This window comes from Triturus cristatus, chromosome 3_1 (genome assembly GCF_964204655.1).
Source record: "Triturus cristatus chromosome 3_1, aTriCri1.1, whole genome shotgun sequence".
NCBI classification, from domain to species: Eukaryota; Metazoa; Chordata; class Amphibia; order Caudata; family Salamandridae; genus Triturus; species Triturus cristatus.
Window position 1 is genome coordinate 768,325,524 of NC_140583.1, and position 24,730 is coordinate 768,350,253.

The 24,730-nt window shown below is 45.8% G+C and overlaps 1 protein-coding gene across 1 annotated transcript in view; it reads right to left on the reverse strand.

Annotated features, from left to right (window-relative positions):
• The window catches only part of TH (tyrosine hydroxylase), a 389,931-nt gene that overhangs the window by 109,725 nt on the left and 255,476 nt on the right, over positions 1 to 24,730 (reverse strand). The window contains exon 8 of the mRNA XM_085646393.1: positions 5,296 to 5,431. Within this exon, the coding sequence (XP_085502519.1) occupies positions 5,296 to 5,431 (136 nt within the window). The remainder of the gene's footprint in view (positions 1 to 5,295; positions 5,432 to 24,730) is intronic.

Below are 24,730 nucleotides of genomic sequence, written 5' to 3' on the forward strand. Positions count from 1 at the left end.
CGCGGGTGCGGCTGTGTGGGTGACCGGGAAGCTGTCTCATCCCGGGCTGCCACACACGACGGGGGGGCTGAAGCCCTTTGAGTCCAACGGGCGTTGCGCGCCTGGGCAGGGCCCTGAAGGGGGTGAGGCCTCGTGCCGATAAGTAACTACAAGACACCCTTGAACTCCATCCCACCATCAAACCCCCTCCTCCCCCCAAAAATAGCTTGCTGAGGCTGGTGCCGATGTCCTGGGGTGTTTTCTTACCCCTTAATGGACGTCGGCAGTTCAAAGTCTCGGAAAACGAGCTGGAAAACCACTATTTACAGCGGTTTTCAGCTTGTTTTCCCTGCGACCATTTGATATCCGCGCCCCACAGGGAGACCGTGTGATGGGAGCCGATATTGTGTATCACTCGGTGCCACCGTGTGGGTTAACAGGTTTGAAATATGATGATGCCCTACGAAGTTTGTTGCTGAGATGTCTGGGGATGTTCGCGGGACACTGCCTCCTTGACATGAACTTGTACAGGAGCGGGGAGAGCCAACCTGAAACGGGAGTCGAGACTGAAACACTATGAGCGGATCTCCAATTCTGATTTGAGTGGATGACGTTTGTTATTGTTTGTTCTTACTAACTGTGGCTCGGACTTGTACTCTCACATGAACGCATAATGTTCTGTGACCTCTATACGCACACAGCTGTTATTACTTCCCTTGATGTCCACATGCCAGTGTCTGTATGTGCTAAGAAATGCTAATAAAGAGCTATTTAAGAAAACAGTTGCAAAACAATCACAGAGAACTGTATTTCCAACTAAGAAATGCTATCTTTAACGCAAGCCAAATACTAAACCTCTGAGTTATTCCTTTCCAAGCCATCTGAAAGCAGCACGTTCTTATGGTCACTCTAGTCAATGCAGAACACTGATTTTGAGACCAATTCCAGAATTACAACAACAGATGTACTACAACTGGTAACATCATGTTGCTAGCAGAGAACAGTGGGCCTTATTTATGAGGCCCTTACGCCGCCGTTACGCCACTTTTGGAGACGCTGCGGTGGCGTAAAAAATGCTCTACACTGCGCCATATTTACAAAGTGACGCATCTAGGCAGATGCGTCACTTTGTAAAGCCCTGCGCTACATTATATCTGCAACAGCTATAATGTTTGCAGATATAATGTAAACCATGTAGAAGCGGCGCTGCAAAATCTATGAGCTTTCACTGCGCCACTTCTAGGGCGTCACTTCATCAAATTCTTACGCCTGCTTGAAACAGACATAAGGAGTGATGCAGGGCTTTTCACATGGGCTTGCCCCATCGGCACCTGGACCGTGCCTAGCGCCACGAACCCTGGTCCAATCAATCACCCCCCCATCAACACCCCACAGTGCTCCTTGATCACTCAACCTGGGATGTCCCTCCTCCCGCTGCTGTCACACTATACACACACACTACGGTAAGACCCTTCCCCTGTACCCCTTGCAGGTTCACCTGCAGCAGCCTACCCACACATCCCACGTACACATCAGAAAAACCATCAACACCCCCACCTAACACCACATGCTACAGCAATCCCACACCCCAACAGTCACTCGCATGCAGGCTACTCAACACACAATCTCTCTGCAAATACGCAACCAAAATCTGGGACCTGCAGTGCAGCGACGCACCGGGCTTCCTCTTCCTCATGGAAACCTGGCTCAACTTCATATCAGCACCCAACATCGCCACTTCCATCCCAGCGGGCTACAAGATCACAAGGCAGAATCATCCTCACAACCCAGGTGGAGGACTCCCACTCATCTACAAGGACTCAATCAATTGCTCAATGTCCTCGGACAGCACAAACCCATTCATGGAACACCTGCAGTTCAAGCTGCAAATCTCCGACAACTTCAACCTAAATGGAACCCTCATCTACCAACCACCTGCACCACGAGCTGCCTTCACCAGCCTCATCACCGACTTTATTGCCTCTCTCACCATTGACTGCAGAGCCTTTATACTTCTCTGCGACCTCAACTTCCACCTAGAAGACAGAACCTACAGCACTCCTTGAAAGCCTGAACAACTTTGGACTAACCCAACTCATCACAGAACCAACACACATCACAGAACACACAATGGGTCTTCACCACCAATGACAGCATTAAATTCAACTCAACTTTGTCGCTCACATGCACCGACCACTCCATCATCCAATTTCAAATCAACACACTGCAAGCCAACACACCCACCAGCATCAGCCTACCCAGTCGCTGCTGGGCCAAATTCTCAGAAACAAGTCGGCTCAACGTCCTCAGTACAGACCATCCTAACCCCACTGATAACTTCAACATGGAGACGGCAAACTTCAACAACTGGACCATGAACTGGGCAGGCTCCTTCGCACCCATCAACCCTAAAAAGCAAAGAAGAACCAACATGCATGCCAGCTGGTACACATAGGACCTTTGAGATTCAAAACAACATCGCAAACAGCTAGGAAAATAATGGAGAGCCAGCCACAAAATAACTAATTGAACCTCCTACACGGCTGCACTCAGACGCTACCACCAGCAACTGAGAGAAACCAAGAAAAGAATGCTAGCAGAACGCATCATCAAAGGTAGTTCCAACAGCTGCAAGGAGTTCATCTCGATCATCAAGGAATTCACCACACCCTCGGCCTCTGTCAGCAGAATCACCCCATCCCAAGAACTCGGCAACAACCTATCAAGCTCCTTCTACATCAAAATCACAAACATCAACAGCAACTTAATCCACCAACCAGACCCTAATGATCTCATCCCCAACCAGGCCAACACCACTCAAGATGTCCAACTGACCAAATGGAATATTCTCACCAAAGAAGAAACAGTGATGCATTTACTCAGAGGACCCAACAGGCCCCTGCCCCCATGCCTACGACCTCAGAGCATCACCCTCACACACATCATCCATACCTCCATAACATCCATCAAATTACTGGAAGACTGGAAGTATGTAGGGGTCAATGCCCTTCTTAAGAAGCCATTGCCCACCTTAGCTAACTGAGTAACTTCCGTCCCATCTCCCTGCTCCCCTACAACTCACAAGCCACCTCGAATGACACCACCTATTGTACAACACTCGATCAGGATTCAGAACATCAATAGCACCGAAATAGAACTCATCGCAGCCACCTTCGACATCCAGATCATCCTAGACTGAGGAGAAACAGCAGCCCTCATCCTCCTCCACCTCTCCGCTGCATTCAACACACTCTCTAACAGCACACTCATCAGAAGACTCCATCAGAATGAAATACAAAGACCCGTACTAAACTGTATCTGCCCCTTACTCGCAGGAAAAACCCTAAGTGTCAGAATATTGCCCTTCACATCGGAGTCCAAGAACCTGATCTGCAGAGTCTCCCAGGGGTCGTCTCTCAACCCAACCCTGTTCAAAGTCTCCATGACACCATTCACCAACATCATCCAGTCCCAAGACATCACCATCATCTCCTACGCCGATGACACCCAACTCATCCTTTTCCTGGTGGACAAGAAAACCACCACCAGAACCAACTTTACTAACATGACTATGGTAGCAGGGTGGATGAGAACCAACTGCTTGACACTTAATTCTGACAAGATGGAAGTATTGATCTTCGGAAACAAACCCTCCCCATGGGACACCACCTGGTGGCCGACAGAGCTAGGACCCACACCAACACCCACACACCATGCCAGAAATCTGGGGATCATCATTGACGACAAGCTCAACATGATGGCACAAGTCAACACAGTGAGTGTTTCTTGCTCCACATCTTTTGTAGACTATGAAAGATCTTGAAATGGCAGCCACACCACACCAGATGAACCGTCACACAAGCACTCATTACAAGCAGACTCAACTACAGCATCGCACTCTACATCGGAATCTCCAAGCAGCTCCTACAGAGGCTTCAGACCATCCAGAATGACACAGCAAGACTCATACTCAACCTCGCATTGCACTCCCACATCTCACCCCACCTCAGAGAAGTCCACTGGTTCCCCATTCACAGATGCAACTTATTACAAATATTCACGCATACATACAAAGCTTTGCACAATACTAGACCAGCATACCTAACAGCTGCATACACTTTCACCAGCCCATCAGGCACCTATGCTCTGCCACACACTCACTCGCACACACACCCCCACTTCCAAAAAAAAAGGGCAGGAGGTCGCTCGTGCTCATCGTGCCCAAATCATGGAACCGCCTCCTACAACAGATCAAAGCCTCCTTCTCGCTTCTTGAGTTCCTAAAGAGGCTGAAGATCTGTCTCTTTGAATAGCTCAGCGGGGCCACATGCCTACACACCTTCTCAAGCACCTGAAAACCCTCACGGGTCATTAGTGAGCTATACAAATCGATATAGCATAGCATAGTTTAACAGTGTACCAAAAGCCTACCATATATAGAATAGCAATGCCTCAATCTCACCCTGAACAAGACATTTTCAGCTTTCACAATAACATGTTGATTGATTGCAAAATAAACCTTCTAAGTCTGGTACAAGAGTGTCACATCTTTTTCAAATGCAGCAGACATTCTTTTCCGGATCTCGGTTGGTTTTCTAACAAAGCTCCATTTTCCATTGGATTTTTTTCTTCTGCTAAGCGAAGGCTGCCATTTAATATTTTCTAATACAGTACTGCGGTTGCTCACTAAGCCCTGTTAGTGGAAAAATAGTTAATCTATGTCCTTCTTCGGGGTGCTCATAAGAGCTGTATCTTTCAGCAAAGAGGTGACGAGCTTCCTCCTTGGTCTAAGTTTTCCCTTACAACTGAATTCAAAACCCAAATTCTAGCTGGTGCTGTGTGGCTCAAGGCCCACCCTACACTCAGAGCCATTGACTTTAGGGTGTGGCCAAATGCCATGCCCATGAACACAGCCCATTGGGACAGCCAATGTCCTGTCGCCTGTGGGGGCACAAGGTGTACCTGAAGCCTCACATTATGCACATTGTCCAGCAGGGCATATCGTTTTACATCAAAGGCCACATTAGAAAACGTGATTGACATAGGGATATCCTTCATTATGGACTTTCTCTCAGCACTACAGAGTATATAGCACTCTCGGACAATTACAGAACTCCCTAAATATAGCGCATGGGCACATTTAGACTTCCAAATAAAGGTAACGACTTAAAGATTATTATTAATCGGATTTTATAGGTTCCTCGCCAAGTATGGTAAATAACGTGTGGTTAATCCATACTACGAAATGGCCCTAGTAGGGCAAGACAAGCAGTTAATTTTTACCCTCATAAGACTACTCCATATTATGCTACTCACGGTTCAGGCGAGTGCATTGGGGAGGAGGCATGGCGGATATACTGTGTGCACTGGAACACGCGAAACGCCAGACTTGACAGGAAATCGCGTGCAGAGAGCAGGCCGGCGACTGGTCGGAGCTGAAACCCAGTCCTCTCTGGTAGGAGAAAAGAAAGAGTTGTATGCGACACTTAGAGAACATATTCCACAAGTATGCCAAAACAGACAGTCATGACGCAGAAAATTACAGTACGTTTGTAAAAAGCAGGAGAGTACTCTTGACATTATCTGTGAAGCGTACTGGCACCTCCTCCCTTGCAGAGGTACAATACCAGGGCAAATGTCTTGTCAGAGCTAAGCAATGGATTACCATGGAGTGGTGAAGGTCAGAACTGAGTTGCATTTCCAGAGCTCTGAGTGGGTCCCTCCACTGAAATAGCAAGGGATCACACATGTCCAGACAGACGTGCATTGATAGGGCTCTGTGTCGGTCCCAGGACTGGAATAATAGGAGAGCGTACAGACTAGGAGTGAAGTACCTGAGCAGTGTACTGGTATAGTAGGGAATGTTTTGTTTAGAGAGCTTTGTGTATCTCCCACTATTTGACAGCAAGAGTCTGAGGTTTCTTGCCACTAATGAGGTACAAAGGCAGAGCGGGAATTTTAGGGAAGGGGGTGACCAGGACTGACACTTATGTTTGTATGTAGGTTCAACTGCCAGAATAGTAAGGGTGGAGCAGGTCAGGCCTGCAGTCCTTTAGGAAGATCTTGTGTGGCTCCCTGTGATTTCTCGGTGACCTGTGTTAGTAATGTATGTAACTTTTGTACTATTTGAACTTTTTCTGATTAACCCAAAGATTTCCTCCTACAGATTTCGTCAATTATAGACAAAAATCTTCAAATTGAAAGATGGGATGTGCAATATTAAATGGCAAAGTGGTAAACCAAAAGGTATACCTTTAACTTGCTTATGTATTAGAATTTAAACAGACTGGCAATTGTTTGAAAAATAGTACATTATATGTGCACAGTACGGCACTCATGGCATTCAAAATGTAGAACTTGTGTTGTAAGAATAAGTAGCTTCAGGTCTTTGTAAAATGGTTTTCATCAAGTTCAAAAATAAGATTATTTTGCTACATTGGAAACTGCCCCATTCATGCCGCCTTTTAAAGTAAAGTTTTACTTTCAGTTTACTCTGTCTAGATTTTTTCCCCTTCATTTTTCAGCCTCATTCTCCCTTAACAAAAAAAAGTTTGTCTAAAATTGTGCTTTCACCTGCCTTTTGTATTTCTTGTGACACTGTACCTTGAAATTTAAGACTAATATGTTGCACCTAACTTTGTCCAGTTTTTGAATAACCCTAAGCCAGCTCAAATTAATGTTGGTTCATTCTAAGAAAGTACAAATGATATATTTCTGAACCTATTTATTTATCCATAGAGCACTCCAGGCTGGCATTCAGGTACTTCAGAGCGTTGTGTCTTTTATTGAAAAGGCCCCCGTGATAGCTGTTTCAGATAAGACCCCGGTCTGGTATTCTTTTTTTCACCACTTGAGTACTTCTTGTTGATCAGTGATGGCTGCCTCTCCACTTCAGGCTATCCCCTTCGAAGACCCAGTTGAGGAAGGATCTCAAGACCTGGCTCTTCGACTGAACCTCAGTGCTCAGCAGGACCTGCAGCCCCCACCCTCCCAGCGCACTCGCGGGTGAGTAGTTGCGCTTATCACTTATTGATTGATTGATCGATTGATTGAGTTAAAGCTGAGTTTGAAGACTACAGTTTCGCTGTAATGCATGTACTTCAGTTTGGGTCTCATGTCCCATGTGCCCTGGACATGCATGGATCTGCCTTTTGCCTGGTATGATTCGTTCATACTTATATAGAGAGAATGATTTTCAGTTCTGTTGTCAAGGGTGGCACCTCAGTGCATGAGAAACCCAAATATTTTATACGTAATAACTTTGCACCCTCCTCTATATTCGAGGTTTGCACATTGAGCAGGCAGTTCCAATGTTATAAGGAGGGTCCCAAAATGAGTATGCACCTGTTATTATTAATTATTTATCAGTTCAGTTCAATAAGCTTTATTCAACAATGAGTCATATAAGCAGATAAAATGTAACGATACAGCAATAAATAATCAAGATATAAAAATAATTGCAATCAAGTGTGAGAGCTGATGCATAGCACCATACAAAAATAACATTTCTTATACATAGAACAACAAGTTAAGTCCTCTAGAGGTATAAAGAATAAAATAGGTGCATACATCAATTAGTTAAACCCACAAGGAAAGTACTAAATGACACAACTTTGTAGAGAATCACATCCTTATAAAATAGTAAAATAACAGGAACCATTGTTACTATCCATAAGTGTACACACGCACAGGAACTATAAACTAAACATGATCTTTCTCTTACAAATTAAAGAATAGCCTAGATCAACAATTGGGCCTTTCGCCAAAAAGTGGCTCCAAAATAGAACAATGGCTCTTGTCAAAAGGTGGCTATCATGGCAAAAAACGAAAGGACCAATTTGCCGCCATTAATGCTTCTCCAAACATGTACTAGCCCCGTTTGTGCGAATACATTTGGACTGGCAGATACCTGGTGACCACGAATACCACCAACCTCGAGATGTTAGTTCTTAGAATCCTAGTGGCCACAAGATAGCTCATTACACCCAGAGTCCTTCACAGTGGCAGTAGCCATATTTTCCTCTGCGAAGCATTCGATGGGCAGAAGAATAAGAAATGGAGTAAATCCTCAAGAGGGCCTTTACATGCAGGCACTCACTTCCTAATATTTCACATTTAAACCACTTCACACAGAAAGCCATAATAGGTAGGGACTGATATCTAAATTGCAAAAACAATTTCCTGGCTAAGGAAGGAGTGAGCTCATCAATCGTACCCTCGTAGCTGGAGATCAGCTTAAACCCCAAAAAGTCAAGGGTCAAAGTACCTCTACAGCTACCAATGGCTTTTTGATATACACCCTGCAAGTAGGGCGATTTAATTACTATTTTGAAGCCAGGGGTGACATCCGGTGGTACTGCCCAAAAACTTTCTAGACCCAGTTTCCTGAACATGGACCTGATGTACTTAATCGAGGGTATCGACTGGATATCATGTTGGGCTATTAGATCTTTAATGGAAATTATATAGGCTCTTAGAGTGGATGAGGTCCAATCCTTTGCCAGTACAGTAGGAGTCGAAGCTAGGGCCTTCCAAGTAACTTTCTTGAGTGCCAGATAAAATTACAATGGAATCAGAGGTGTACTCTTTGGGAGTGCAAATAGCTGCCTAATGCAATTGTGCTCTGTATGCAATAGAATACTATAATTGATATGGCCCCATATCTCTGCTACATATAGTGCTGCCCCCAGGGCCTTTACATTGTAGAGCTCAATCGCAAGCTCAACTTTTTTGGAAATGTTTTGTTGAAACGCTTTAACAAACAGGAAGAGTGGTGTATTAACGTGCAATCAGCTTTATGGATCTGCATCGACCAATCTAGGCTAGCCATAAGCCTTATCCCTAAATAATCAAAATTGAATACCTGCTCAATTGGATCCACATTGACAATTAGTTAGCACTTGTAATTATTAACTCCAGCAGGTTTACAAACTGCAAATTTTGTTTTAGCGCCATTAAGTTCCAGTCCCCACTCGTTACAGAAAGTATTAAATCATCTAACAGCTGTTGTATGCCCTTTAATGTTTTGGAGATCAGGAGAGTGTCAGTAGCAAAAATAAGGGCAGGCACTCTCCTGTCCCCAACGCGTGGGGCATCACATCCATCCCTATCTAACCTTTTCACAGCATCATTGATAAAGATAGAAAACAGGATGCGGGCCAGTACGCATCCCTGTCTAACTCCCTGCCTAATGCTTCCTGGATCGGTGAGCTCCCCATTCTCACCCCATCGGACCCTTGCATAATTCTCTTTGTGCAGCCATGTCAAGATTGCCATGGCTTTGACAGAATACCCACCCTATCTAATGCTGTCGCAGCAGGACCCTTGGCACCAAATCAATGGTTGCACATAGGTCGACAAAGGCGACAAAGAGGCGTTTTTTGTTAACCATTGCAGCCTTCCAAAAGAGGTAATTAAAACTAAAGACCTGGTCTACTGTACTAATTCCACCTCTACATCCTGCATGGAACTCAGACACTATTTTTCCTAATCCATTCTGCAAGGTGCTTCAGGATTTGTTTGCAGAAAATGTTCTGTGCGGTATCGATTAAACTAATTGGTCTATAATTACTAGGGGCACAATGCTGGCCTTTCCTGTAAATTGGAATAATTTCTGCCAAATGCCATGACACTGGAATCTGCATAGCCTTTAGAACGGCATTTGCAAGATGGTTCATATAGGAGCTCCAGACACCTAAAGGCAATTTAAAAATCTCATTTGGGATTCGATCTGGTCCTGGTGCTTTCCCTGGTAACATGGAGCTGATTGCCTCCTCAGTCTCCCGCAGGGTTACTTCTAAACTGTTGATGTCCTGAAGTATTCCCACCAGCCCAGGGTCAACACTGAACCGTGCCACAGCATCCAAACAGAAATATACGTTACTAAAGTGGGATACCCAATCCTGAGGGTGTACAAAGTACTCCACAGACCTTTTTCTACCACCATTAGATCTCAATGGCAAATTGACCCATAATTTGGCATTGTCTTTAAACAGCATGTGGGACAGCTCAGCCCAGAGGGAGTTGTCCGACTCTTTTTTGCCTATCCCAATTCACTCTTGTAGTTTGCTCTGCATAACACAAGTTGGAACCTATCCCTGGTCTTGGCATCTAGCGGTAGTTGAGATTTGGCTACCTTACATTCCTTTGTATACCATGGTGTTTCCTTCAACCTCATTTGATAGGCTTTCCATTATTAGTGACTTCTACGCCTCCTATTTGAGCATGGCCCTGGGCAAGTGGAGTATTTGCAATGGAGCCCAGCAAGATCAAACTAAGGGCATTGTGATCACTTTCCACCCTTTCCACAACCACCATGTCTTGAACATACTTCCAACTCTTCAAACCCATTAAAAAATAATCCTTTCGGCTGGTGTTACCTGGACTGTTGAAGGTGAATTGACCTTCGGCGTCAGATGGAGTCCGGCCATTTGTGGCTTTTAAATCAAAATTTATAGTTAATGCAAATATCTGGGCTGCCCTTGGAGACCTTTTGACGGGGGATAGATTTATGGATGGAACTCCCCAATCTTTATCTAACTCAGCTAATAAATCGGTGTTCAGTAAAATAGGTGGTTCGAAGGTGGCATTCAAGTAATAAACTCCCCTCCCTTCCTATGCTCAATCAAATAATCCTCTAAAATACTAAGCATCTGAGTTCCTTTTTTCCTCCCCACAACCCGATTATAGAACTTAATCAACACCAAGGAGTTGCCACAATTAAAAACTACTCTAACGGCCAACACATCTGGAAAATCAACAGGTAAGGTCTCAATTGAGCACTGCAAATCTGCCCGCACCCATATTACTAGACCTCCCGATGGCTGACCTCTAAGGGATTGAAGTGTGAGGGTGTAAAAGGAGATGTACCCATTCCTAAGCTCCATGTCTCCTGGAAGAGACAAATATCATAGTCATCTATAGACTGATCACAATCAGAATCCCCCAGTTTAGTGCCTATCCGAACTACCTTCCAGGACACAATTGGTAGTAATCCCAAAGCGGTCTCCACAGATGGCACTTGGCTATGTGTACTCCCTCCCCTCCCTTCACATGTTTTTTCCAACCTACCAGAAGACACCGCATGTCCATCTTCACCACTATATGCCCCAACAGAGAGGATTAGAGAATTTGGTGAGTTCCACTGCACTGGCACTGTCTTGACATACATAGTTCCCAAGTACTCTTTCTCTCAGGTTCCTAGCATTTTCACAGGACTGCTTCCAAGTCTATTCTATATGGAAGTTTTATCCACCAAGTCAATATCCCCTAAACTGCTGGATCCACCTTGGATGTGTGGGCCACTTCTGGACACATGCTGGATATCATAATCATCCCTATACCTAATCTGAATCTGGGTGGCGGCATTACAAATCCTGCTAGCTTCCATAGATAACAGCCCATCAACCAGGCCACAATCTCTCAAAACCACCCTTACTACATCATCAATCTGTCCAGAATGTCACTCCTGATAATATAGTAGCACCCTTTCACATGCCTTAGCCAATGAATTACCTTGTTGGCTATGGAACTCTGATCTTCTCAGCACCTTGGGGCTACCTTTGGAACATGGACAAGGAAAAACTGGACTTGCTCAAAGTAAATTGATGTGGTCCTGCAGCCTCTAGATCTCTTCTGTATTGGAGGTAGGCATTATATGAGCGGGGTGAGAAGAATATTTAAGTTGGTACGTAGGCCCATAGTTGTTGAAAACACCAGGGTCCTCTCCTTCTCCCACCCCTTCCCATCCCATGTTTGGTGTAGGACCCCAACCCCTGCCCTCTTCGTGCCTGATCCTCCCCCTGCCATGCCTCAGCCTCTTGAAGTTCATTTGCGCCTGGACCCTGGTATCCACTAGGCCTAATACAGTTTGTACCACATGACAATGGGGAGCAGGGACTAGTTGGGCTGGGGGATCTATCTGGGACTGGGCCAAAGGCATAGATTCGGACTTTGGAGGGTTGTATGTCTTCCTTGCGATCGCATGCTTGTTTGTAGGGGCTCTGGATTTTCTGGGGCGAGGCAGATATAGGAGTGGGTGGATTCCCCTTTGGTGATTTAATCTCCTTGATTTTTGATCCCAAAGATTTTATGGTCTGTTTCAAAGCTCTAAGCTAGTCCCTGAGCCCCTCGATTGCCTCCATTGAGTTTATAATGTCAACAGGTACCCTTGGTAAACCAACAATATTAGCACCCACCTCTTTAACATTTGTGTCACTATTTTGCAGACTTTAGACATTAAACCTATTTTCACATGCGACATCAGTGTTCACTACAATTGCTGCATTGTCTCCTGTAAGATGGTCAGAGTCATTAAAAATATGGTATGAGTCCAAAGGCAAATCAACAGGCGGTAAGGGAAGAAGCATTTTCCTCGTAAACATCTCTGCAACACTTTTTAGATCTTTTTTCTTTGCTTTTCATGCCTGGGTTTTGGGCAATACAACATAGCTCTAGTCAGCTGGGGAGCTTAGTGTCTCTTCCACTTCTTCGAGGAGATCATCAATCCTGTCCATAACACAATTATTACCCGCTGTGTTGGGCCCTTTTTTAGTATTTTGTGGACATTGCACTACCTACTGAGCCTTGCGCTTCCCCATCACCGCTCATCCAGAGATAAACGCAAACCAAGTACACCCCCTATACTTGGGGGAGGACATTGCGGGACATAGGAAAGAGACTCACCAAAATAGAAATACAATAAAAGCATAGTACCTGTGTACAAGGTGTTCGAGGTGAGGTCAAGCCCAGCCGTGGACACGCGCAGATAGTACCTTTCTTTACACGCACCCCATCCTAAAGAGCATTTATGTGGCGCTGCCGCCACTGTCTGCCTGGCCCTATGTAGTCCATGCGTTCAACCCTTTCTTGCCCCTGCACACTCTGTGTGCCCAAAGTAGCCCTTCTGTGTGTTCTACTCCTGTGCATCTGCCAATTGTGGCTCTGCCTCCCTGTATCCCATCCCACTTGCTGCCCTGTGTGCCGTCCTGCCTCACCCTCTACAGCCCATCAGTGCCACCCACCCCACCCTGTTGTGTGGCAACCTGCCCTCCCCTGCTGCTCTACAGTGGGATAGGACACCCCTGCTGGCCATATGTTTGCCCCCTCCCCCTCTATGTGCAACTACACTGTGCCATTGCCTCCTGCAGGGAGCTAATGCCCTCCTGCTCCTGGGATTAGATTAATCTCCTCTCCCCCCAATCCCACCACATTTTTCCAACTCATCCTAGACTGGGGATCGCATGGAGGATTCTCTTGCATCCCCACGTCGCGGGTCCAATGTTTTAAACATCCGTCCAGATGCTTCCGAAGATGAGGGGAGATTTGAAAAGAGTGCAAGCCGATGGATTAATGCAAAACCCCAGAGGTCATAGGAGATTCTTAGTCCCACACCTCCTCAAGGACGGTGTGTCGGTGTGTTCATTAAATCATACCCGCCTTGCCCAAGGACAGGGGTATTATGTGCCACCCCTCCTTGCAATGCATAAGGGCAAGAGTGGACAAATGACCGCTGCTCCCTCACCTTGGCCAAGTTGAAGCAAGGGGTACTTAAAGAAAGTGAAAAAACAACAGCAGTTGGGTGAGAGACCTTGCATCAACCCACTCGTCTATCTGCTCCTTCCCCTTTAAGAGCAGGGTGCATTGGAAGGTGTCAGCTGGCACCCGCTCCTCCATCCTTTTCTTAATTAAAAACTGAGGGGCATATTTACAAGCCTCTTGTGACACTTTTGCGTCAGTTTTCCCATGTTAAAAGTGAGGCAAAAGTGGCGCAAGGGGCTTGTAAATCTGCTCCTGAGTGTAGGGCTGTCGGATGACCCCACTCCTCCATGGCCCACACAGTGTTGCTGGCCAGAGAGGAGTGTGTCAGGTGGCAACCTCTCTGAGTCCTGAGTAAGGTATGGGGGTGGGGCAAATTCCCCCTAACCATTGGGCAAGGTGAGGGGGCTTAAAGGCACAGTTTCCATCAGGGGCATAGCTTCGGGACCGGGGGGAAGGGGTTGAGGTGTTACTCCCACCCCTCCCCCCTTAATAAATGTATTTTCTGATAAGTAGTTGGGTTTGGTTGCTTTCAGTGGGGTATTGTGAGATGTCAGTCAGAGTTCAGCATGAATATTTACATATACACAACACACACTCTCTATCACAATATTGTGTTTTCTCTCATAGTACGCCTCCCAATCAGCATTCCTCTTCCTTTCCACTGCCCCTTAGGGGCCTCTCATGCACCCTGCTTGTTGTATAACACATTTAAACATTGTATGCCAGCCTTATTGTCAGAAAATCTGAAGCTATCCCCTCTGCCCCCCTCCTTCCCCCCACTCATACTGACCAAGCTACGCCCCTGGGTCCCGTGCACTTTGGCAATGTCCGCGGGATTGAAAATAACAATAAAGACCTTGTACGGGAGGCCTAAGACAACTGATTCACGTCTTGTGTCACTAATAAAATTGTCATCAGGGCAGAAGTTGTAAAGAATAAGACACCTATCCAGTTTCTGAATTGGACAATGTGTTCTCTGGGAACCTGGTTTTATTCCTAGCTTCTCAGTTTCATCACATTGTGTGACCCTAGGCAATTAATATTCTTCACTGTGCCTCCTTTCATGATCATAACACTTGAGAACATCTTGAAATAATTCATTTCAGGGTGCACATTGTACAAACATCTATCTTGTGCAGGGTTTAATAGCCATAATGTTGCTCCATCTATAACAATAAAGGTTTATATAGGAGGTACATGACCATGGCTTGCACCTTTAGTCGTTAATAAAACCACCAGGGCAGAATGGGCGGGATTCACTTATTCTAAAAGCCACTCTTTGCAGTGTTATTGATATATTAGTTCATACATAAGCCATGAATAAAGCGGCAGTCAGTGACATGATTTGTAGCGGGGTGGGAGGTTCAGGGTAAGCTAAGAGCTCTTCCAGGAGTCCAGGAAAATTATGCGAGCTGGCCATCAGCACCTCACTGTCACTCTCCTGCTGGCACACCCACTGCCCTGCAACCAATCAGCTGCGAGCGAGTGTGGCTCGTCAGGGTCGGTACAGTCTGTTTACTAGCACCGGCTATGATTACAATGCCGTGCTGTGAACTGTGCTGCGCGTGCCGACAGCCACTGCGTGGGGCCTCTTCAGGCAGCAGCGCCAGGGGGAAACCCGCCCCCTCTTTTTACGGTATTGCTGAGCCCAGGCAGCTGCGAAAAATGAAAAGTGAAGTGAGTGAACTATGGCCCTGTAGGGTTATTTATTTCTGTTGTTTACTGAATGTGGAAAAAACTGCACATGCCTTCCGGTCAAATGCAAGAGCTGGAACTCAACATCACAGGAAGCCCCGTTTGTGACACTCAGACGAAGCAACATAGTGGACAGTTGGACACTGTCCCAGTGTTGTCCCTTAACATAATATGCATTTACACCGCAACTGAACAACCAAGGTAGCCTTTCGTGCCTTTCACTGTCCAACGGTTACGACAGCAAGAAGCCTCCCTGTTACATGATTTTGTCACGTGTTTTATCACTGATGAACTAGGATAATAGTGCGATATTAACGTGTAAATAAATACCGTGTGACTGCAGAATTATGTATTCTGTGTCCAGGAGCACTCTGTGAATCTGCCAGGCAAATCATTATATTTCGTTTTTATTAGGCCCAGCCCTTGGCGACACAGTCCATGCCTCTGGCAGGGATTTCTTCTTCTAGGCCACGCCTCTTTAAGAGCCGGCACCACTGGTTTCATCCATTTTAAAGCACTGCATAAACTCATGTTTGCACTGGGCAAGGCTGCTCTAGGAACACCTGCCTCCTACCCGCCCCTTAGCCATTTCAACGTTTGAAACAAAAGTGCTGTTTCAATTAGCCACGGTGCAGTAGTCTGCGTCATCACTACAAGAAAAACATTAGGCAAACTGTAATTGTGTACTCTCATTTAATCACAATTGTCCCCCGCCCATCCCCACCACCACCACCAACCCTCGCTAAACCTCAAAAGATCCATGCTTTCATTGGATGCGTCATGTCCTTAGAGTGCAGACATGATGGCTCCCTGTCCCGAAGTTACCTGCTGGGTGAGGTTTGTGATGGCGGATGTCATCCTCGTCAGGACCGTGATGTCACCGGTCCACCCTCATGTCAAATCTTTGCTGGATGTGGTGACGGATTTCAGACCTCTCCTCCTAGTGCAGCGTACTCATAAACTCACCAAAATACTGCGACATATCCAGGGGCAGATTTACAAGAAAGTGACGCATCTGTGAAGATGCGTCACTTTCCCTGCACCACCCGGAGAAACCCTTGCGCCACCTTCCATGCGTCGTATTTACAATACTGCGCACCATGGTGCAAGGATTGACAGATGCGTCAGAAATTCTGACGCATCTGTTGGGGCAAAAGTCATGCATTGCTGGAGTCTTGTCACAAGCACAACGCAACTCCAGCAATGCATTTTGAGGCCTATTCCCACTACACTGCGTCACTCCTTATGCCTGCTTCAAGTAGGCGTAAGGTTTTGACACAGTGGCGTCCTAGTAGTGATGCAGTGAAATCTTGTAGATTTCGCTGTATCACTTTTACGAGGCTTTCCTGTGTGGGAACGCCCACCCTGCATACATTATACCTGACGCAGGTATAATGTGACGAAGGGCTTTACAACGTGACACATCTCCCTAGATGCGTCACGTTGTAAATTGGCCGCATTGTTTATGCCGTCGCTGCATCACAAAAGGGACTCAATGGCGGGGCAAGCTTGTCACAAGGGGCTTGTTAATCTGCCCCCCAGAGTTTAATTGAGCCGGTGGTTGATGAGGGCCGTCAGCAGTCATTTTTGGGAAACGGCACGTATTTTTCCTCATCTGGCATTTCCCGGTAGAAAGGGAGGGATAATACAAAATGGAGAAAAAGTAAGGAAGGAAAAGACGGAAAATCAGTCTAAAAGGTACAGAGCAGGGACCTGCAAGAGTTATATACAGGGGCAGGGAGTGTCTGGAAATGGCAATGGAGAGGCATGAGGCGGAGTGCAGCCTTGGTAATCGGCGCGCAGACATTTAATAGGGCCGGCCGTGGTTTTTAATCAGAGCTTTGGCACCAGCTCTCATTATTTTACAAATTAAGCACTAGGCATATCATCACCGTGCACTTCCTTAAAAGTGGAGGCAGGGATACATGTCTGCCTTAATAACCACCAGCCACTGTCCTGTTTAAAAGGTTGCCATTGTCATATTGACAATGACTTGCTGCTCCAGGGTCAGGACAAGCTGAATGTTCCTGCTCAGGTTCGGAGCCATGCCTTGTATTCTACGGAAGCCTCAAAGGGGTCATATCCTGACCTCCATCACTTCGCTCCAGGCTGACCCTCATGGTGGCTGCCCAGATGTTCGAGCTGCATGGTCAGTAAAGGTACAGAATTGCCAGAGGCCACGGAGGTGATAGCAGTAGGCGCTTTGCAATAGGGATTATTATGGACCAAGGCGGGTTGCCATGTCAGGGAACTCCAGATCTCTCTAAGAACAAATCTCCCTTAAAAGTCAGTGCTTCCTGGAAACTTGATTGAAAGGAACCTGAAGAAAACTGTACTTTGTTGAATGAAGTTATTTTTCAAAGAGTGTCTTACAAACTCTGGGGCAGATTTACAACCCCCTTGCGACACGTTTGCCCCACCGTTGCGTCACTTTTGTGACGCAGCGGTGGTGTAAAAAATGTATAAAGTGACGCCTCTAGGTAGATGCGTCACGTTGTAAAGCCCTGCATCACATTATACCTGCGTCAGGTATATTGTATGCAGGGTGGGCGTTCCCACGCAGGAAAGCCTCGTAAAAGTGACGCAGTGAAATCTACGAGATTTTACTGAGTCACTTCTAGGACGCCACTGCAATAAAACCTTAAGCCTGCTTGAAGCAGGAATAAGGAGTGACGCAGTGTAGTGGGAATAGGCCTCAAAATGCATTGCTGGAGTTGCGTCGTGCTTGCGACACGACTCCAGCAATGCGTAACTTTTGCCCCAACAGATGCGTCAGAATTACTGATGCATCTGTCAATCCTTGCACCATGGTGCGCCGTATTGTAAATACGGCGCATCCATGGTGGCGCAAGGGTTTCTCAAGGTGGTGCAGGGAAAGTGACGCATCTTTACAGATGTGTCACTTTCTTGTAAATCTGCCCCTCTGTGTATGATATCTGTACGGATAAAAGATTTCAAATAGTTTGAAGAAGCGAGTGAAGAATCATGAAACGCTTCAGCCAGTAGGGAATTTGATAAATATGAATTATATCATCAATAACTGATGACATTTGTGAAGCTTTGGAAACTGAATTTATCTCAAATGCACTTTGAAGTATTGTGGTGGCTACTATTTGTGTAAACAAGTCCCTTTGGGTATATTTATGTGCCCCTTAAATTAATTGACACAGCTTTGGAGGCCGTGGAAGAGGCATGAACTGGGGGTGCCGTAGCAGTCAGGGATATCTGAGCAGCTTCTCCCCACTGACCCCTGCTGGAACGTCGGGTAGGTGGTGAGGCATGGCAGTGTTACCTCCAAGGCTGACACTGTGCCTGACATTTATTCATCAGCCGCAAACGCTGTGGCTTTGTTCACTTTGGGTACAGGCACATAGCTTGGTGTGTTTATGCAACAACATTGTGTTCCAACAATGGGTGCATATCACATCACTAACATCAAAATATGACCGTCAGTATTCACACGGTGCATTTTTTATGGGACTGAAATCAAATTTGGCAACTATCTTAACCTCAATCCAGACACCATTTAGCATTGCCCTCTAATGTAGTCCTTTCAGCTTTCCTGGTCCTTTTGGCTGTTTTGACCGTTACACGGGGCCCTTTCTAGTAAAAGTTATTTCTATGTGCACCCCACTTGCTGTTTGCAGTACTCTACATCATTCACACTGGAGGACACAGCGTTGACTTTTTCCATGATTTTCTACCATGTCCTAGCCCAGTTCTTAGGGCCGGTCCTTCAGTGTGAGTTGCCGCATCTTGGACAACTTCCGCTGCCAGGGGTTGGAGTTCACATTCTGAAACCCTCCTGGGCCTCATTTGTGAGAAGTGACTCATCGCTGCGTGAAAGCAGCGATGCGTCACTTCTCAGTGCGCCCTCCTTGCGACATAATGGATGCGTCATATTTACTGTATGACGCATCATGTCGCAAGGAGGAGTTACAGATACGTCAGTATTTCTGACGTATCTGTAGGCGCAAAAGTGACGCATTGCTGGAGTGTGTCACAAAAGTGATGCAACTCCAGCAATGTGTCCTTTCACACAGGGCAAGCCCAATGTGAAAGGGCCTGCGTCAGTCTTACGCCTGCAGTGAGGCAGGCTTAAGATATTGACGCATTTGCACCCTAGAAGTGGCACAGTGAAATCTCGTAGATTTCACTGCGTCACTTCTTTGAGGCTTACTCACGTGGGACCGCCCACCCTGCATACATTATACCTGACGCAGGTATAATGTAGCGCAGGGGTTTACAAAGTGACGCATCTGCTAAGATGCGTCACTTTGTAAATAGGGCTCAACATGAGGCATGTTTTACGCCACCCATGCGTCAAAAAAGTGACGCAACGGAAGCCCAAAACTGTCGCAAGGGCTCATAAATAAGCCCCCCTGTTTTCTATCCAATAATTTGTGAAATTGCTTTGGGGTGATCGTGTGACCTGGACACTGATAGATAGCAAAGCTTGCCGTCCCTGTGTACCAATCCCGCAAGATGGTTGTATTTCAGAAGCGGTCTCCTGGGTCTGCCGGGAATGTGTGTTCAGCTCTTAGAGGTGCGGTGTGGGGAATTACAGACTCGGAGGGTGTGTTATCAACACAGGACATTTCATGATGTGTTGCATGTCGTAAGTCACTGCACCCGGTACTATCAATCCTGCGGGGGGGCGCAGATGTATCAAGTCATTTCGTGTCAGGGTTACGCTAGCACCCCACGGCGGGGTGAAACCGGATCACGTGTCACTCATCTCTGTGAAATGCAAGCCTGTGATCTGGCCCTGAGTGGAGCCTGTGAGCGTACAGGTGGCAAGATGATGGACACAAGAGAGGAGTCCTGTACCACCAATGTCTATGTGCCTCTGTGTACTACAATGACAGCGCGAGGATGGACAGGGAGGAGCTGGGTATATGTGCATAAAGGAAATCTCACTATACCCCCATCCCGTAATGAATGAGGACATTCAGGGGTAACGTGAGCTGAGAGCAGTACTATGGATCTTACGCTAAAATGCACGTGTGGATTATTTCCAACTGTAGAAAAGTAAATTGCCACATGGTGGCACCAGAACACCAAAGACACTTATAACGGTGACACATTTACGAGTATGACAATGAAAAGGATGTTTATCGCACAAACGAAAAGGAATTGACCGGCAACTATATAGATAACTAAAAAGTAGAGGACTGTATGTGACGTCACCACCAAACATGCGCCCGCGCAGGAGCATCCAATGCAAATTGGTATTCATACTAATTCCTCTTCGTACTTCTTGGCTTGCTATATAAACTGGCCCTGCTCTAGCCCTATTGGCCGGCCATGTGACTGACTCTGTCCCAGCCAGCCTGTCCTAACATTCGAATGACTGTGCTAAAGATCGTCAAGTCTGTAAGGGAAATGCTCTGAACCAGACACACTGACCTAGTAGATGACATTGTTCTGCCCCATGTCTTCCCACTGGCCTAACACGTGAAGGATTCTACCCCTGCCCTATTCATCTGCTATTCGACTGTCTCTATCCCAGCACTGACAGCGTGCCTTGTGACTGACTATGGCTCTTCCCCACTGAGTTAACATTCAGCAGTCTCTTCTCTAGTTCGCCTGCCACCTGTGTGATTATCTCTGCCCCAGCGTAGCTCACCTGGCATTGGACTGTCAGCTCCAGCCGTCCTCCCTGACATGCCACGGATTCCTTTACAAACCCACTGAGTTGCAATTGCTGTTTGAACGTTTCTGCCGAGGACTCACAGACCTTGTGTGTGATGCGGTTCTGCGACAGCAATGCCAACGTGCTATGTAAGTAGCTCTGCCCCAGCCCCGCCGGGCTGACCTGCCAGGCACCTGGCTCTTACCCTGCCCGACCACCCTGACATGCCACAGGCCCTGACTCAGCCCTGATGGTCGGTCATATTCATTTTGCTTTTCTAACCCAGGGCTCTGAGACACACGTGGTCACCACAAGATATTTGTATTTATGGACTGCGGTTCAAGAGGTAGAAAAGTATCATTTTGTTTGTTTGACGCACAGCAATGGGGGCAGCACTCGCATTGGAAAGGTTTGGGCAACAGTAAATGTGAAAAAGATGGCGCCGCCAAGTGTTGCGTTTCATCTATCAATGGAAAATCTATTCTAAACCCATTCTGCAAATGTTACTGCACTTGTGATATATGCGTCATTGAGAAAACCAATAACTCGAACTATTTAGAGCCGAGACTCATTAACTTGCTTGGTTTTTTTCTTCATTTTTCCTAGAACCAGGTCCAGAAAATGTAGCACTTTATTGTTTAATGCCAGAGATCTTTCTTAGCACGTGTTGCAGCTTTCAGATGCACTGTGCAAGTTTCTGCCCGATGTTTTCGAGTCGGTTTAAACTAATCCCTGATTCTATTACAGCCTATCCACTGAGGACACTGTTAAATATTGTAGGTCCATCATGAAGTAGTTTTAGCAATGTGCAAGTTTCTGCCCGATGTTTTCGAGTCGGTTCAAACTAATCCCTGATTCTATTACAGCCTATCCACTGAGGACACTGTTAAATATTGTAGGTCCATCATGAAGTAGTTTTAGCAAATCACTTCATTTCATTGCCCCCCTGGCTCTTCCCAAGCAACAGTCACAGCGTTTCTCATAGAGCACGGGTACTCACATGGGTGATGAAAGGTGGGCGTAGGAGGATGTGAAGCAGGTGCATGCTGTAGACAAAAACCGAGCCTTTACTGACTTCTTTCGGCCACCAATGCTCTATTCTCATGCACCAATAAATTACATTCAAAGCATTAACTTCTAATGTAAAACTTGAAAGAGGTTCTCATCTGGTGGCTGAATTGCAAAATGTCAAACTTGAAACCCTGGTATCAGTCATGGCTTCCTCGCTTGACAAAATTGTGTGATCCTAGGCAATTGGTTACTTTCATTTCATTACCATATATGAGAGCCCGTTAAAATATACTAGTTCAGGGTGTGTGCTGTACAAAACCTTCTCTTGTATTTTGCTTAATAAACTACAACGCTTTTCCAATTATATAACAACCAAGGCTACACACAAGGTGCACCTGACAAATGACTTGCCTCTTCGTTCACTAATGACACTGTATTCAGAATGGGGGTGGTATGAATGTTTTCAAGATCATGTTTGAAAACTATCTAACAAATGCCTATCAATGCAGTGGTATATTCTGATCTATTCACGCATGTCAATGAAATACACTTTTTTGAAATTTGCAGTTTATCATGTTTTTACATGTTTAGTGCAAGATGTCTTTAAAACTAAAGGTATTCTAGGTTGTCTAGGACACCTTCTTTTCTTCTTTACAGTTACTTTAGCGTGTAAATAAAGTATGCTTGTTTGTTTCACAACTTTCTGAATGTTCCTGCTCTGTCAAGTGAACATCAGCCCAGTGCTGCTGTCATTTATAAAGCGCAGTATCACCCAACGGGCATCTTGGGGCTGCATGACTATCAGTTCTAAGAGACTGCTGTCAGAGGGAGTGAGACTAATATTTGTATGATTATCTGCTGTCATTCCTACTGGTGAAAAAGCCACGTCTTTCCTGAAATTACTCAGGTTTGGATTAGTCCTTAAATATAATGGCTAATGGGGATAGAGCAACAGTCCGTTCGTTTTCACCTTAATGTTTTCTAAACAATGACAAATAATCCATAGGCCCATTCAGGAATATTTTTGCTGGAATCACTCATACTCATAAAGGATATTGGGGCATATTTACTAGGAAACTGTTGGAGCGCAGCGTTAAGCCAAGAAGGCTAACGCCACGCTCCGAGAGTTTCCAAATGCAGGGATGCGTCGCATTCACAAGAATATGGTGCAACCCTGCCTTTCCCTCAGCGCTGGCACAAAATGTAGCTGCCTACCACCAACGCAGGCACTCTTGCACCATTGTGCAAGGGTGCCTGCATTGCAGGGAATGATTGTTTATATGCAAGAAGGTTACCTTCATGCACATAAAAAATAAGTAACTGCGTTTTGTAACTTCTATTAGTGCTGCAGAATGCAGCACACATAAAAGTTGCAAATCGTCATTTTTTAAAATGATTATTTATGTGCAGGAAGGGGCACCTTCCTGAACCTAACTAATCATTCATGGCATGTTGCTGTTTCTATGTGTGCTGCACAATGCAGCACGCATAGAAACAGCAAAAACAAGGAAAAATAAGGCATTTCTCCACGTTTTGCCAGGTTAAGACCAGGTTTTCCCTGGTCTTAATTTTGGCGCTGCCCCATATTTACACCACCCTTGGAAATAATGGGCAGTGTCAAGATTAATGGGTGTTGTGGCGGAACACCCACCCCAACACCCATTGCCCACCTCTTTCACGCTGAGTGTAGCATGAAATGGGGACGTATACACAAGGTGGCGTTAAGCCACGTTAAGTGGCTTAACGCCGCCTTGTAAATCAGATGAAGCCCGTATCGCCACAGTAACAAAGGCAAAAGTGACGTTCCTGTGGCGATAGATGCTTTTAAATTTGCCCCATAGTCCATTACAGAAGCGGTTTCTTTTCTTTCCCTTTCTTATAATATAGCATAAGAGTTATTATGCAGCCAGGACCCCACTCTCGAGTTCAACAGTCAGGTTATTATAAAGCAAGTTGTAATAGAGGAAGGTTTCTCGATGTCGAAAGTCGTCTGTGTATTCTGATATCCAACACTCCTATTTTTACATCAGAGGAAGCTTATCTACCAAATATAAATGTGACTTTTACATTTATAAACATCTGTGTTACTGACATTTTCAAAGCAGCCACGTAAAATTCCACATTTAGCCCTCTAGCTTTCCTCGCCTATGGATTCTCAATGACTGGTACTCAGTATGATAAAATATATGAATCTATTAAAGAACCAGCACAGCATCAGCAGGGCAGCTAACATTTCAGGAAGTTGCCAAATCCTCTGTTTCCAAACTGCTATGATGCCATTAAGTAGTAAGGATTCGGGATGCTTTGGAATCAGCCACACCCTGGGTGCTTTTAATGTATTGGTCACTGTCAGTGTGAAACTGGGGTTGCTGTAGTGTGATCTACCCTAACTTATTGGAGGATCACCTGTTAGCTGGATTTCAGGATTAGCTGATTGCTTACCAGGGGCTGTAGTGAGGAATTTGAAGAGGTGGCCACAGAATTTCTGTGCCTAGATTGCATGCAAACCTCTTTAGCTGTTATAGATGTTTCAGGGAGACTATCACAGTCGAAGGCATGGTGTCAAGTAAAGAAGGCCCCATATCCTCGGTCTGAGGGCAGGCGGCGCTGCTGAGAGAGTCTTCCCAAATGAATACAAGTTTTTGTTTATAAACAACACAAAACACCTCGGTTTGCAGAACCTTCTATGAAAAGCAGCTTACGTTCACCGATTTTAAATATCTTCTGTCATGGTGTCAAGTTTGACACACACACACGCGCGCGCAAGCACACACACACAAAATTACCTACCGCTGGCAATAATGCTCCAGGTGTGGGATCTTCCATTCATCAGCAGATTCCCTGTTTGCGGTGGGGCTGCAGGGGCCCTGT